The sequence below is a fragment of the Plodia interpunctella genome, chromosome 17, assembly GCF_027563975.2.
Source record: "Plodia interpunctella isolate USDA-ARS_2022_Savannah chromosome 17, ilPloInte3.2, whole genome shotgun sequence".
Classification (NCBI taxonomy): domain Eukaryota; kingdom Metazoa; phylum Arthropoda; class Insecta; order Lepidoptera; family Pyralidae; genus Plodia; species Plodia interpunctella.
The window spans coordinates 1176244-1191038 of NC_071310.1; the positions used below are offsets into that span (position 1 = coordinate 1176244).

The 14795-nt window shown below is 34.9% G+C and overlaps 1 protein-coding gene across 7 annotated transcripts in view; it reads right to left on the minus strand.

Annotated features, from left to right (window-relative positions):
* The window catches only part of LOC128676850 (neurexin 1-like), a 157362-nt gene that overhangs the window by 122543 nt on the left and 20024 nt on the right, over nt 1-14795 (minus strand). For all 7 annotated transcript variants that reach the window (XM_053757246.2, XM_053757245.2, XM_053757243.2 and 4 more), the window contains exons 2-3: nt 10957-11364; nt 9169-9302 (exon numbers count right to left, since the gene is read on the minus strand). In XM_053757246.2, coding sequence (XP_053613221.1) covers nt 9169-9302; nt 10957-11289 — 467 coding nt within the window. In that variant the 5' untranslated portion in view covers nt 11290-11364. The remainder of the gene's footprint in view (nt 1-9168; nt 9303-10956; nt 11365-14795) is intronic.

The following is a 14795-nucleotide window of genomic DNA, read 5'->3' on the forward strand; positions in this document are numbered from 1 at the left end:
CACCATTATTATATAGTACAACAATATTATTCAAGTTAAACGTATCTTCTTCTTGACCTTAACCCACTTACGTTAAACGTATATGTGCAACTTTTATTCTACAACTTTTCGTGATTCGAAGTTTTTTTTTTCATATTAAAAAAAAAACAATCTAATTTGTGATTCTACACATATTAACTCTATGTAATAGCCAAGCAACACGTAGCGTTATATAGCGGAATCGAACATAGAGTTAACGTTTTATAGAAACGACATTTTAAACTAAATAAAAGGATTTTTTTTGTATTTATTACGTTTAGACCAAAGTCGTAGAATAAAAAATATGTTAGTCAAAGTCACAAGGTACATAGTACCTTGTGCGCCTTTGGAATGTTATGCGTTAGATACCAGTAACCCTGTATATGGATAGGATATAGGTACTAAACTATTGAAACTTAGACAATTCAGGTTATAACTAATGAGACTTCAAAGACTTGGCTCTAGGGAATAATCTCTTTATATTAATATTGAGCACGTGATAAAATGAATCACCAAGTCTCACAGACTGTCGGATTTTATAGCGGAAGCAAGTGGTGATCTATGAAAACTACTACACATGAGTCAGATTGGTATGCAAACTCATGTGGCACGAGTAGGATTCGAACCTGGGACCTTTCGATCCTCAGGCGGGCGTCTTAACCATTACACCACCTCCGCTGTCAATTGGGTATGGAGTTCCTATTCAAATGGGTAATATGTAGACTACAATGCAGCTATGCATAAAGACAAATCCTAAAATAACTAATATTATAAATGCGAAAGTAAGTCTGTTTATTTGTTACCTCTTCACGCTCTATCTACTCAACCAATCTTCTTGAAATTTCGCATACAAGTTGATTGAAATATGGAAAAGGACATACGGTACCTTTCATCCTGGAAAATAACCGCGTGCGAAGCCGCGTGCAAAAGCTAGTTAATTATAACAATGTCTGTTATTGGAATGTGAATTCATTTTAGATATTTTATTAAATGGTTTTGTTTTACATGTCAAACATGCATTCTCACCAATTTTGATAGTGGTGATGATGACACGAAAAAAATTCCCGCTCGATTCCAAGATTGTTTTCATCAGAATATTATCTTCAAAATATTTGATACAAATTGTTGACTTTTTATTAAGTTTGACTTATCAAATCTTTACGTTTTGTTAAATTTGTTTATAATTTTATTGTAAGGAAAGATAAATACTGGTAATACTAGTAGCAACGTGCCCAAAGAAGGTCTACATCAGGCAGTAAATCAGTCATAAATACACCGCCACTTACAACAGATTATTAAGTTGCTAAAATGAAATAAATTGCGTAATCGCAAAAAGCGAATACACGAGCAAACGAATACGTGAAACATCACAAATATAATTGAGCTATACGAAATTCGTCATTATGACGGAAAAAATCTCGGCCAGTACTGGTTATTTAACTGACGGAAGGAATAGCAAATTGGAACTTTATATTTATGGGAATAAGAATTACGCGTGTTTGATCAACGGTACTAGGCGAGCAGAAAATAGCAACAATCATCTAAGATTAAAGCTCGTTAGAACGGGCTCGCTCATTATTACCCTAACAAATCACAGAGACAGGCTCTCACAAATCATCTCCTAACAATATGGGCCGAATTTTCAGCGGCCGTGATGTAGCATATTTTGCACTCTTTTGTTCGCATAGATGAAAGGGATGGGCCAGTGTTTGGACTACTTTGAACGTTGCACTATTATAATGGAATAGACCTATACATTCGCAGCGCGAATTGCCAACAGTAGTCCGTTAATTGCATTGCCTAGAATTTGAGTCATCGAATCCTGACCTTTTGTACATTAACTTTAACCTATTCTAGTTTTAATTTTTACAATGGTTTTAATTAAAAACAGAAAATGTATGTAAAAGTTTGCTTTTTATAAATTTATCTATACTATTATTATGAAGAGGTCAGCGTTTGTGAGTTTGTATGTTTGAGGCGGATATTTTATCTCAAAATTCCTACGGGAGCGAAGCTCCGGGCAACATCTAGTGTGCAATAAAGATACTTATTACAAACGAACAATCTCTCTCTCGCTGGTTTTCTCAAATAACTAGGACATTCGGCCAATGTGTGTACCAATAATGTACGTCAATCATGCTTACATGAACAAGCCATGATTTAGTGCCATCTCTGGAGGCTCGAGTGATTTTACGCTCGTTTCACAGACAATTTGTATAAAGAATCTTCGTAGAAATCTTTCGGTAGTTAGGAATAAAAAGGTATTCTGTGCACTGATTTACTTATTCGCTAAATTTAATCACAATAAAGTGAGCGACGTTGCAAAATTAATATAGTTGAAGTTTAGTTTATTTTTATATTTTTAATAGAAACACATGAGCTAAATTTTAGTGAAAATTTAAATAACCCATTTTATAGTTTTACCCTTAGTGCAGTACCCGATGTCGTGTTTTTTTTTTGTTTGCGACTGCAAATCCAACAATAACAACTTGTCCCGTGTTGTAAATTCTGGATTCAAAAATGAGGACGTCCCGCCAATACCCGGACGTCTGGCAACGCTGAGCAGGTTCATCATTCTCGCCCATCCATAAGGCAGACCAGTGCCCAAGCAGTGGGATTATTATACAACTATGACTACGTACTATGGTTATGAAACTTAGCAATACTTAGTTGGCCTTTCGTATTTTAAAGTTTCTTAAAATAAAATAGACAACGCTCAACGGCCGATATACATACAAATGTATGTCGGCCGTTGAGTTATATATTCATGTATGTTTGTAACGCGATAACTTTCGAACCGTTGGTCCGATTTTGATGAAATTTAAAAAGTATGTAGAATCTGTCAATAGAATTTTTAAGTTCGTGGGGCATCAAAATCTATTCAGTCGTTTTTGAAATATTCACAATTTTTGTGAAAATTTATTGTGTTCACGAGGTCTAAGTTCGCGGCAAACAACTAATATACTACGCAAGTTAAAGAATATCTTGTAATCATCGAAATTTACTATTTCCTTACCGGGTTAATAACATGCTAAAGAAAACAGTCGAACAATACAAAAAGCCACTAGCACTCAAATAGCAGCGACCTCAATAACGGCTATCATACTCGGACCCGTAAAGCTTCGGCAAGAGAGACGCGAACTAGAACGAGATCTATTCATAGAGTGGGTCGCATTTGTTAACTTTGACGTTAACTTTAACCTGCGCAGAAAAAATTACGCCAGTTTGTCTAATCGCCTGCGGCGCGACGGTTAAAGTTAACGTCAAAGTTGACTCATAGTATCGATGCTAAACTTTTGCTGTATGTGACGGAATAAATAGATACATATATACTTAATCACGTCTATATTCGCTACGGGGTAAACAGAGCCAAATAAATAAATAAAAATATGGGGACAAATCACGCAAGATTTAATTTTCCCCAAAATAACTTACTTTGAGGCAACGTAAGTTACTTTGGGTTTTGGGTAAGTTATTTTAAGTTACTTTGTATACGTGGATATACATAGCCTTGGCAGCTAACAAGTAACAACCGCTTTCCCAAGAGAGTTGACGTCAGTTACGGCTGGACGTGCGGTCGTAAAATCAGAGCCAAATGTTTAAAATTTTAAGGTTTATTATTTATGCCATGGCCGTGGATGCAACCAAGAACACACGAAGATGAGAAACAGATTTAGTATCATCATCATCATGGGGTGCCATCTTCGAATTGAAGTTTAGAGGTCAGCATACGGAAACCCCCGCGGCTTTGGGCCGCTATTTTCAGTTGGTTGTATCTAAGTCCGGTCCAATCCTTTATGTCATCAAACCACTTTCATTTAAACCATTTATTTATAGACTAGAAAGACGAAATCAGTCAGACCGAAGCCTTACCCCTAAACAAGGCCAAAGGAAGCTATCCAGTTCATCCTTCGCTTCTTTTACAAAAGGGTTTCAACAGATAACGCGAATACTCCAAACGCCATCTCTTTCTGACTTCATAGAACAGATACATCTGCCTCACTCACTCCTTAGTCTAATGGTCTTAAGATTCTAAATTGATGGATAAATTATTGGATAACATTGGTTTTTATGATCAACTAGCTGCGCCCCGGGGCTTCGCTCCCGTACGAATTTCGGAATAAAAAAAACCCTATGTGTTATTCCAGATTATATTCTACCAGTGTTCCAAATTACATAACAATCCGTCCAGTAGATTTTGCGTGAAAGAGTAACAAGCATACATACACACATCCATCCTCACTAACTTTCGCGTTTATAATATTAGTTAGGATGTGTTTGTAAAGTCGTTGTTACCTTTGAAACGATATTTTTCATGCTATGCATGTATCTAACACATCACAAAAATCGTTCTTGTCAATATAGTTTCAGAACTATATAAATACAACATTATTTAAGGCACTCTTATTTAACAACAAATCGGTCAAGTGCGAGTTGAACGACGTGACGTGACGCTGAACGTCGGGGTTCCGTACCTCGATTACACTACGCCATCATCGGATTTTTTCTTTTTCGTGCATCTGTTTGTCGTTCGACCGATACAATATGGATTTTATAATTGTTACTTCTTCCTTTTGACGTACGGAAGCCTAAAAATGGAATTTTTCTAACTTCACTTCACCCCGAAATTCCAATGGGATAAGTAATATATTTCTAAAATACAGAAAAGAAATAATATACTCCATAAAACAGCACGCACACCATCACGCAAGAGTAAACTGACAAGTCATCTCATGCATACCAACGAGGTTCCCCGGGGATCGAACCCGGGAACGGACGGAGCTCCCGAGCTTGTGAGCAAATTGATGAATAATTCAAAATATCGATTTTTAAATTAATTCGGGTAAACTTTCCTTTGGCCTTTACCCAGCAGTGGGAGCTAATAAGTAGATTTAAAAAAAAACTCTCCTATAGCTGTATACAAAGATTATACGCGTTAAGCTAATTATAAAGCAATAATCACTTTAAATTGATTTTGAGAAAGAAAGAAAACAAGAAAGGGAGAATTTATAAGCATTGAAATTCGAAAAATTATTAAAACAATTGTACCCAACAAAATTGTTTTTCTTCGTTCCACTATGAAGATTTTGGTTGCCACCATTTTCGGTTTAGTAGACTGTGACTACATTGTATAATGGGAAAATATAATACTTTGCAATAAATTCCTTTTTGTAGAATAATTTGGAAAGCGGATTTTTTTGTTTTCGTTCATCGCTTAGAAACAAAAGAAATTGGTAATAATGTGGTGGCGCTAGTGTGCAGTTATGTATCACCATAGATAATGTGTATCACCTTCATATGCTCAATTAAAATTACCAAAAAATAAACATAATATTCCTTAATCGACAGCAATTTATATGAATGAGTCTTTGCTGAATGCAAATTCTCTACTACGATGCTACGATTTCTTAGAGGTTACAACTTCGTTACAGCTACGTCTCTACGAAGCTACTGTTAGTGCAAGACTTTAAAAAAGTAAAAGTACGCCAGCCAGACTGGCTAGTAAGAGTGCAAAAAAAAGTAAAATAAAAAAAGAGCGTGAATTTAAAAATAGAAAAAATTATGATGCAATAAATACGTCAGTTCAATAAAACAATTTAGATCAAATCAAATATTGTTAAATGTTTTACGTTACTGTGAACCTAAGTTAATTTTAAGATGTTAAGTTCAGTGAAACCAATACCCTTGTAAGTGTTCGTAACAGTGCAATATACTATAATCCTTTTATAGAACAAAATAAGTGTTTTGATTTTATCAGTACAATTCCTTCCTACTTCCCATTTTATATAATTTTCTCAAAGAAACAAACTATTAGTTCATACAGCTACGTTCGAACACAACGACTTCCCCGTAACAACGAGCATTTTATATTGATTTGAATAAATAAAATAACTAATTTATTTCGAAACAATGTATTTCAAACTAAATTTAACTAGAGACTGAAGACGATACGAATTTAAATTATTTTTTTTGTTGAGATTTTACTTCGATTTTTACCACGGAAAACGGTCGAAACCGCGGGCAAAATCTAGTATTCAAATATAATAAACGTAACAAATATTGTTGGCGCGAAAAAAATTCTCGCCACCTCTTGTGAATTGGCTGTTCCAACAAAGTCAAACACGCAACTCCGTAATTATTATTTATTCATTTTCTAACACTTTCGTGAGCAATTCGACCATTCGTATCGATTGGTCTAGAGTAGCCATGCATAATGAACGCTTTGTTGTCACCTTTCAACCTATAACACAAACACTTTATATAAATTACTTACGATTATGTATCATATTGGGAGCAATTTTCGTGTCGCTGCTTTTGATTCTTGTGTAAAAAAAAAATTCATCATTTGCCTTACCTTGTCCCATCATCTGGGGTCGGCGCAAAATGTCTGTTCCCTCCACAATACTCTATCTTTTGCCATATTTGGATCCACCCCCAGTAACCTCACATCCTCCCTGACACAATCCATCCATCTCTTCCTAGACCATCCTCGTCCTCTATATCCATGTACCATCCTACTTAAAGCGTTCATCAGTAAATGATTCTCTTCTCTCCTCATCACGTGTCCAAACCAACCGAGTCTATTACCTCTAATTTCATAATTTATAGGCGCAACTTTCGAACTTCCTCTGATATAAATATTCCTTGCCCTGTTAATTCTTGTAACCACGCACATCCAGCGAAACATCCGCATTTCGAGTAAAGTCTCTTTTCGTCCTGCACTTTGGTATTGGGCATTCAATTCAACAATCATTTTTTGTAAAAAAAAATATGAAACGTTTATTCTACATACTATTATTATTTTGTAAACAAGACAATTACACTTTTCTTTTATTCTTTCAAAAAAAAAAGAGCGGAGATGATGATTTTGTAAATAAGTTGACTTTCCTTCATAAGATTCTGTAATGTGATTAGTATTATTGAAAAATTACTATTATCGACCCAATATAGTAAAACAGATGTATATTGAAGAGAAATAAATAAGGATTTGTTATCTATGTCTTATGTTTTTTTGAGTCTTTTAAAAATCTTTCCCCTGTACTTTCAAAATACTCCGAGTGAATGTGTATCAAAAAGGTAATTTTACATTTATTTCATTAATATTCATAATGGTTTTGTTTGAATGGTTTGCCGTATTTTGTTTGTTTGTAACTCTTTGTTGCACAAACAAACCACATACAAAGGTGTACAAAGGTCGAACCCAAAAAGGTATTTCTTCCTAACCACGTAGTTACTTGCTTTCAGAATTGGCTATTCGACTGGATAAAAAATAAAATGTATGAGTTTAAAAATAATCAAACACGATAATTAAATGTCACTTTACTGTTTTACTATATTTTCGGTCTTTTTAAAGTAATTCAAATAGAAATGCTTTTTGACTCCAAAATGCGTGATACAAGATGCATATAAAATTTTGTTTTTGACATTTAAATAGCCAATTCCCTCAGCTGCCTGTGAAGAATTTAAGAGCATGGAATTAGTACGGAGTGCCTACTATTTCCATGTTTGTTGAGTTCCATGAGTTGTTTGAGTGGGTTACAGTTACCTTTGACGTTAAATTTAACCTGCGCACCGCTGCTGTCGTCATTTGGATAAAATGGCATCTACTGTAAGTACTTATTATGTAATCTGTGGCATAGCGTTTCTGGTTAATATTAACATCAAAATCGACTGCAGCAACGCACCTAGATAAATAATTATGACCCAAAAATTACAAGCTACATATTAAAATCCATGTAAAATACCAAATTCTCGATTACATAACCCAAGTGAGCTGTTCGCTTTCAGGACACGTGTCAACTAATGGCTAGGACACGGATAACCGGCAGAATATCAATAAAATGGCGCCTGAATTCGCTTCACAAATATTGTGATGCTCTAATATGGGACGTAATGAAATGAAAATTTTTTTCTAGTAACCTGACATTATAATGACAGATTCAAGATTTCAGCTTTCAGCGCCTTAAGAATGGGTCGCACCAGTCAACTTTAACGTTAAATTTAACATGCGCAGAAAAACGCAAAGTACACTATTTTGTCTAAACGTCGGTGGCGCGCAGGTCAAAGTCAACGTCAAAATTTAGTGATGCAACTCACTCTGAGAGTAATTCTTGTTTAACAATAAGTACATAAAGGAAAATTAATACAAGATATATGTAAAATGGCGGACTTATCCTATGTAGAAATATCTTATAGTCAACCGCCGATAGATTGCGAGTCCGCTAATGACATGTTACGGTAACGGATGAGAACAAAGAAATAAAATTATATAAAACAATATAAATAAAAAATAATTATTTTGCTTAAGAAATTCCTTATTAAGCGAACATATCATGAGATAATATTATATGTAACTTTAACTTTATTTTCAATGTTTCGCCGTGAAATTACAGTTTAGGTTACAATACACAGTTCTAACTGAGTTTATAAGTTTGTTAGCTAAAGGCTCGGTAATCAGGCGACTTCGAGTTTATTGGCTAATAAAAATGGCACTTTACCGACCCTAGTATGCGAACTTTTGTAGGAGGTAAATAAGAGCAGAGTATTTTAATTTCGGTATGGTTTTGGTAATTGGTGTTTTAAAAAATTAATTTCAAGATCCTCCTTTTTTATTACAAAGTTTACAGATGTTTGTACCATATCATTAAGGTTATAAAGAATAGTATTTACGTAGCGTAACGTACGTGTGTGCGATAAACCTGTGTCAATGGAAACATAAATTTTGCTTCGAAGTACATTTTTAACCGACGTACAATAAAATGACAATATATAAATCAGTCGATAAAATATACTTAATTAAAATTTGCAAAATCTTTATTCTTAACATCATTCTAGGCTATTCACTTCTGGGCAAAAGTCACTAATATCTCTGAAAAGCAATCTATAGCTTTCCTCTGCTACTATGATACCTATATGTCATAGATCAATAAAAAAAATAGAGACCGGACTTGATCTAGCTAAGAATCAGAGTCCCTGTAGCTTGCACGGATAATAATCCGTGCAAGCTTGATGACGGGTGCGTTTCGCTTTTGTTTCTACGGGTTTGCCTAGCTATAGCGTCGCCATTATATGTACAGTTGACGGCAGATACATCTGTCCTCTCCATGTAAGCTACGTTTATGTCCCACTGAGGTAAAAAAAGGTACTCACGACGGCGGTATTCCCCCGACGAAGACATCAGAATTTGTGTTGAACTTGCCGAATACAAATTCTTTCCCTCGTGAGGTCTTGCTCTGCGTGATGCTGTCCACTGTTAAGGAGGTGTGATCATCTCGGCGCGCCACCTGGTGAAAAATTAATCAATACTTTTTATTATTTTGTTATTTTTATTTGGGAAACAAACAGTTAGATAGGTATATAGTAAAACATTAAAATGAAACTTCACTATTACAATAACTAATCAAGTTTCATCTAATTACTGTTGCAAATTTAACGAACAGACTCTAAAATACATTGTGTTAAATGTTAGTTATAGACACAAAAAAAACAATACAAAAATTTTAACTATTCTTCAATAACTTGGGCATGAAGTGACCTAATTAAACTATTACACAAAAATTCGCCGAATCCTGGTGGTTATCAACGTAATACTGTTCTGTTACATTTCCCTAGTGTTGGCACAAAACTCGCATACCAACTCACATAAAATACTTTAAGTAATGTGCGTTTGATTCCCGTTCACATGCGTCTAAGTTGGATGTTGAAAGACGCGCGCCTCGCTTCAATTGGCTTATTTCTTGTACCTTACTAAAAAATAAGTGATAAAGTTCAAACGAACTGGAAAAACTTGGACCTAGTTCTAGTTCTTCTCTTAGTTCTGTGATATTCATTAACATCAACTACAGTAAGAGTAGTTTGCACCAGTTCACTTTGACGTTAACTTTAACCTGCGTAGAAAAACGCAACGTACCCCATTTTGTCTAAACGTAAGCGCGCGCAGGTCAAAATCAACGTGAAAGTTGACTGGTGCAACTCACTTTAAGCCTGTCATGGCAGCTGCTTCTAAATCATATTCAAATTTTTTTCCTCATTAGCTACGCTCTACTTAAATATTTGGAAATTTATTCTATGTTACTAAAAGACACGTCGTAAAATAGACTTAATTGGCAAAAATAGCTTATTTTTCTTAAATAAATTATCATTTTGATTTATTAAATATTGATTTATTTTTATGTCTCGGCGAAAGATATTTTTCAATTTATTTTTAAACTTCGTTTATTAGCAACGCGGCGACAATTTCTCTTTGTCATCGCTCGAATGAAAATTTATCACTTTAGCATTTGAACAACTTGTCACAGTGACAAAATTAAACATTTCTTATAGGGCCCAGTGAGAGCGTCGCTACTATTCAATGGATATGAATATTACTTTTCATTTTTTCCAACATTAGTCACCCAGGTTTTTTTTGTAACACCTATTTTTCTGTTCAACTAACGGATTTGGATATATTTTAATCATCATAGTCGTCGAGTCTCATAAATAACCTATTACTTAATTAAAATTTTATATATAAGGTTTCGTATTGATATATTCATGTGACTGCAATTTAAACTAAATTTAAATTATTAAACGAAAAAAATCAAGACTCGAGCGGATACCTACGCCTCTGCCTATTGGTCTTATCTTTTGATATATAACCCCACATTTGCACTCAGTCCACTGCCACAGCCTGCCGCTTCTCCTGCCGCTGCCGAGGTTGCTGGATCGACAGCATTATGTCTGATCAGTATAAGTCATCCCATATTAAGTCCTAAATTTCATAAAGTTCTAAAAATGTAATTGTTTTTTCATCACTATACTCGCGTGTGCGCCGGGCAGCGGCAGTGACACGCGCAGTGACAGCGCGAGTAACCTAATTACATACTCGTGCTGCCCATTCGAATGCTCACTTCCCTGCCCAATAGGGCTAAATGTGATATATAGTGTTTGTATATTTACCTGAACTTTATGCCAATGGCCATCATTCAGGTTGCTGCCAACTGTTATGATCTGCGCACCGCCTCCCAAGTTGTACCTCAGGCGCAGCGCACCATTCACCAGTTTCAACTCAAAAAAGTCGTATGTGCCTCCATCATCGGTATACAATAATAAACCGTTTTGCTGGTCTGTTTTGAACTCTAATTCCAATGTGCCGTTCAACCCAGCGTTCCATTTTCTAAACTGCGAATATGGATTCTGTTTGTCCAATACGAACGCGAGATTTCTGTTCAGAGTGAGAGAGAGAAGGCAGAAGAGTATATAGCGCATGGTTGTGACGTCGTCCGTGGGCATGTTAGAGCGAGACGCAACACGTCACCATGTGACGCCTGAAGAGCTTATACACCTTTTCCGTTTCATTTCTTGCACCTGAAACAAATAAACATTTTTGTTGATATTGTTGTTATAGCTCAAGTTAGCCGTAACAGTTCTCAGCTTATTAAGAAAACTTTGTAAAATATATTTTATGAGAGAGATCAATTTGTCCAAAACTAAATTTGATCGTATTTATGATGATGATAACTCTGCTACATCATTTGAAGTTTATTACTTATACAAAAAATCGAATAACAACAAATTCATGTTAACTTAAAATATAAAGGGCAGTGCTAAAAACGCAAAAGTAAAACATATAAAATATGTAGTTAAAATACTATTTTACCACACGTTTACTTTTTATCCCTATTTTAAAGATGAGATCTGACAACACTAGTTCGTTATTGAAACAACAAACAAACAAGCGTTGCAAATCAAACAACAACTAAAATTTCCTTCATTTAATTTCTACTTTGATCTCAGTTGCAAAACCAATGGAAATAAAATGAAGCTTTAAAAGAGCATCGGCGCTTTTAAGACTATCCATTATGTCATTAAAGTGGAGACGTTGGAACAAAAACCATTGAAAGTGCCATTTATCTGAATGTAAATATACGAATGTAGAATCTTACGGAGATGTAAAAGGAATAGAAGTGTTCAATTATGTCGAACTGTATTAGTTTCAACTGAATTTCATTATTATTCAGTTATCAAGAATCGTAATAACGTCGTTATCGTGTTTTGTCAATAGAAATCCAATTTAAACGGTTTGAGTATCAAGAGTAGCAATTATTGTTGAGTATTGTAATTATATTCAATTGGATTTCTATTGTTCTTAGGTTTCGATGGTTAACCTGTAGGTCGTATATCATACTTCACTACATAGTATAAAACAAAGTCGATTCCCGCTGTCTGCCTGTTCATATTTATGTTTAAAACTACGCGACGAATATTTTTTAAAAGACATTGGCACGCCTGAGGAAGGTGAAAGGTGATATTTATTATGATTTTAACCGAGCGAAGACGAGACGAACCACTTGTATCTTAATAATGCAAAAACACTAAAGCGTTTTGGTAAATTGAAAATCTATAGGACAAGCGGAAGTAAGTGAAATTTAACTGCAGCAGGATGAACAATTCTATTTATATTTATTTTATTTCAAGTAGGCGTCATTGCTAATTACCAAAAAGTAAATTGTGTAGGCGTTGAAAGTATTTAATCGTCAAGCAATGAGCGTGGGCGGCCATTTTGTGGAACCTGTTGTTACAACCCTGTGACGTCACGCCGCAAAGTCACGGCTCCAACTTCGGAAATTACTTTTTCTTAGTCCCTTTTGTTTTGGAAAACAAATCTCAAGTAAGTTTTGGGGAAGATTATGGTAAAAACGAAATGTGTAATTAAAAAACCGCTGTTTTAATGCCAATGTGCTGCCCAAAAAAAGGCTACAATTTCTGTAGTGCTTATATTTATTTACGGGTATACGGGTTGGAGTACCTTAATGGTATTTTGTTCATACGTACTTTCACCATTAATATTTCCATATACAAACATCCACACTAATATTATGTTTATAATATTAGTTAATAAATGGAGCCATTGAGTGTTGGAGCCTAGGGTCCGCACCATATCCTGTACGTATGGAACGTATTTGTTGGGATCTAACCGGTTTTGTAGCCGCGAATCGCATGACGATGAAGTTGGATTGTTGAGTATTATTTATTAGTTAGTTATTAGTTTAATGTGTTGTCGAATTGCACTTTAAACTGAATAATTATAAGATGAATTATAATGCTAAGAAAAACTTAATACTGTCAGTTATATCCTAACTAATATTATAAGTGAAAGTAAATTTGTTTGTTATCTCTTCAAGCTCTAATTACTCGACCAATCTTCTTGAAATTTTGTATACATGTAGTTTGAAATATGGAGAAGGGAGAAGGACATAAGGTATCTTTCATTTTGGAAAAGGAAGGAAAAGTTTCATTGGGAAATTTAAGAGGTAGAAGCCGTGGGAAAAAAGCTAGTTACATATAGATATATGTAGAAAGCTAGTTGTAGATATTGTTGTGAATAAAATAATAAATAAATTGTGAAAGGTCATTTAGTCATGAATTTTCTGAAACACCTTTAAGAACAACTGTAAAGAATATATTCGATAAGAATTCAACGTAAAATAGAAATAAATATTTGTTGAAGACAGTCCCGTCGCAGGCAAAAACCAATCGAAGCACAAAGCTCCCGAAAGTAGGCCGGAAGAACACGGCGGCCTAACTGATGGATGTGGTGATCATTTTTGGGTTTCATGTCACTAACACCACGTTTTAGAGCTAACCTTGTCATCTATACTATCTATACTATTATTATAAAGAGGTAAGCGTTAGTGACTTTATATGTTTGAGGCGGATAATCTCCGAAACTACCGAACCGATTTCAAAAATTCTTACACCATTAGAAAGGTACATTATGCAAGATTGCTATAGACTATATTTTATCTGAAAATTCCCACGGGAGCGAAGCCCCGGGCAACATCTAGTATATACTAAAGCCAGAAAACATAGCGTCTCACATTCGGCCACCAAAACAGATAAGTTAGGGAGTAGGTTTAATAACCTTGACATGATGTGTATCTGTTTGTGTTTTAAGGGTTGTTGACTTGGGCACGTTTCCTTCGATATGAAAAAAAAATACACGGGTTACAAATTTTGTACACCTACTCATATTCTTACGACAATAGCATAAATTGAGCATATATAAATATGTAAAGCATTTACAGAATTTTACAAAATAGTAGTACACGACTTGAGTTCCAGTAACAACATGTTAGATGACAATAGTCTTGTTTATTATTGTGCTGTGCTAACACTGCTAACTGCAGCTAAATTTTGAACAACCTTATCCACGTTTCGTTAGTCAAAACTTCCGAATTCCGCCTCAGCCTGCGCGACCAATTTCAATATAATTTAGCATTTCTTGATAAACTACATTCTATTGGTTGTTAGCTTCAGTTCGGCACAGCATAATATAGCTTGTGTCGAGTCTGTTGCTAAAAGACAATCTGTAAATGGAGCAGCCCTACGAAAGGCAATAATGACGCAATGTCTAGTCTAGTCGCGTGTGCTCGCGGTTTGTAAACGTCTGCTGGCATTGACCTGAAGGAAATATTACGGTTTGGTTTACCGACTGCGACCCAGGATTTAACCCCCTTGGGAATTATGGGAATACGTAACTTTGAAATCAGTGTAGAAGATTTTAAAAGATCTTAACGTTGTGCACATTTTTGTGGAATAAAACATCTAAGTTAGATGATTTTCCACAATCTCGAAGAGGATTTTTAGGAATTTATCAAAGCAAGATGTTGAATTTTAAAACTAAAACTTACAACAGAAAGCACTTACAGAAAATATAAATATAAATGTTCAGAGCAAAGCAAACAAACATTAACTCCCGAATGCAAGCGCTATCATTCACACCGAACATTCGAGAT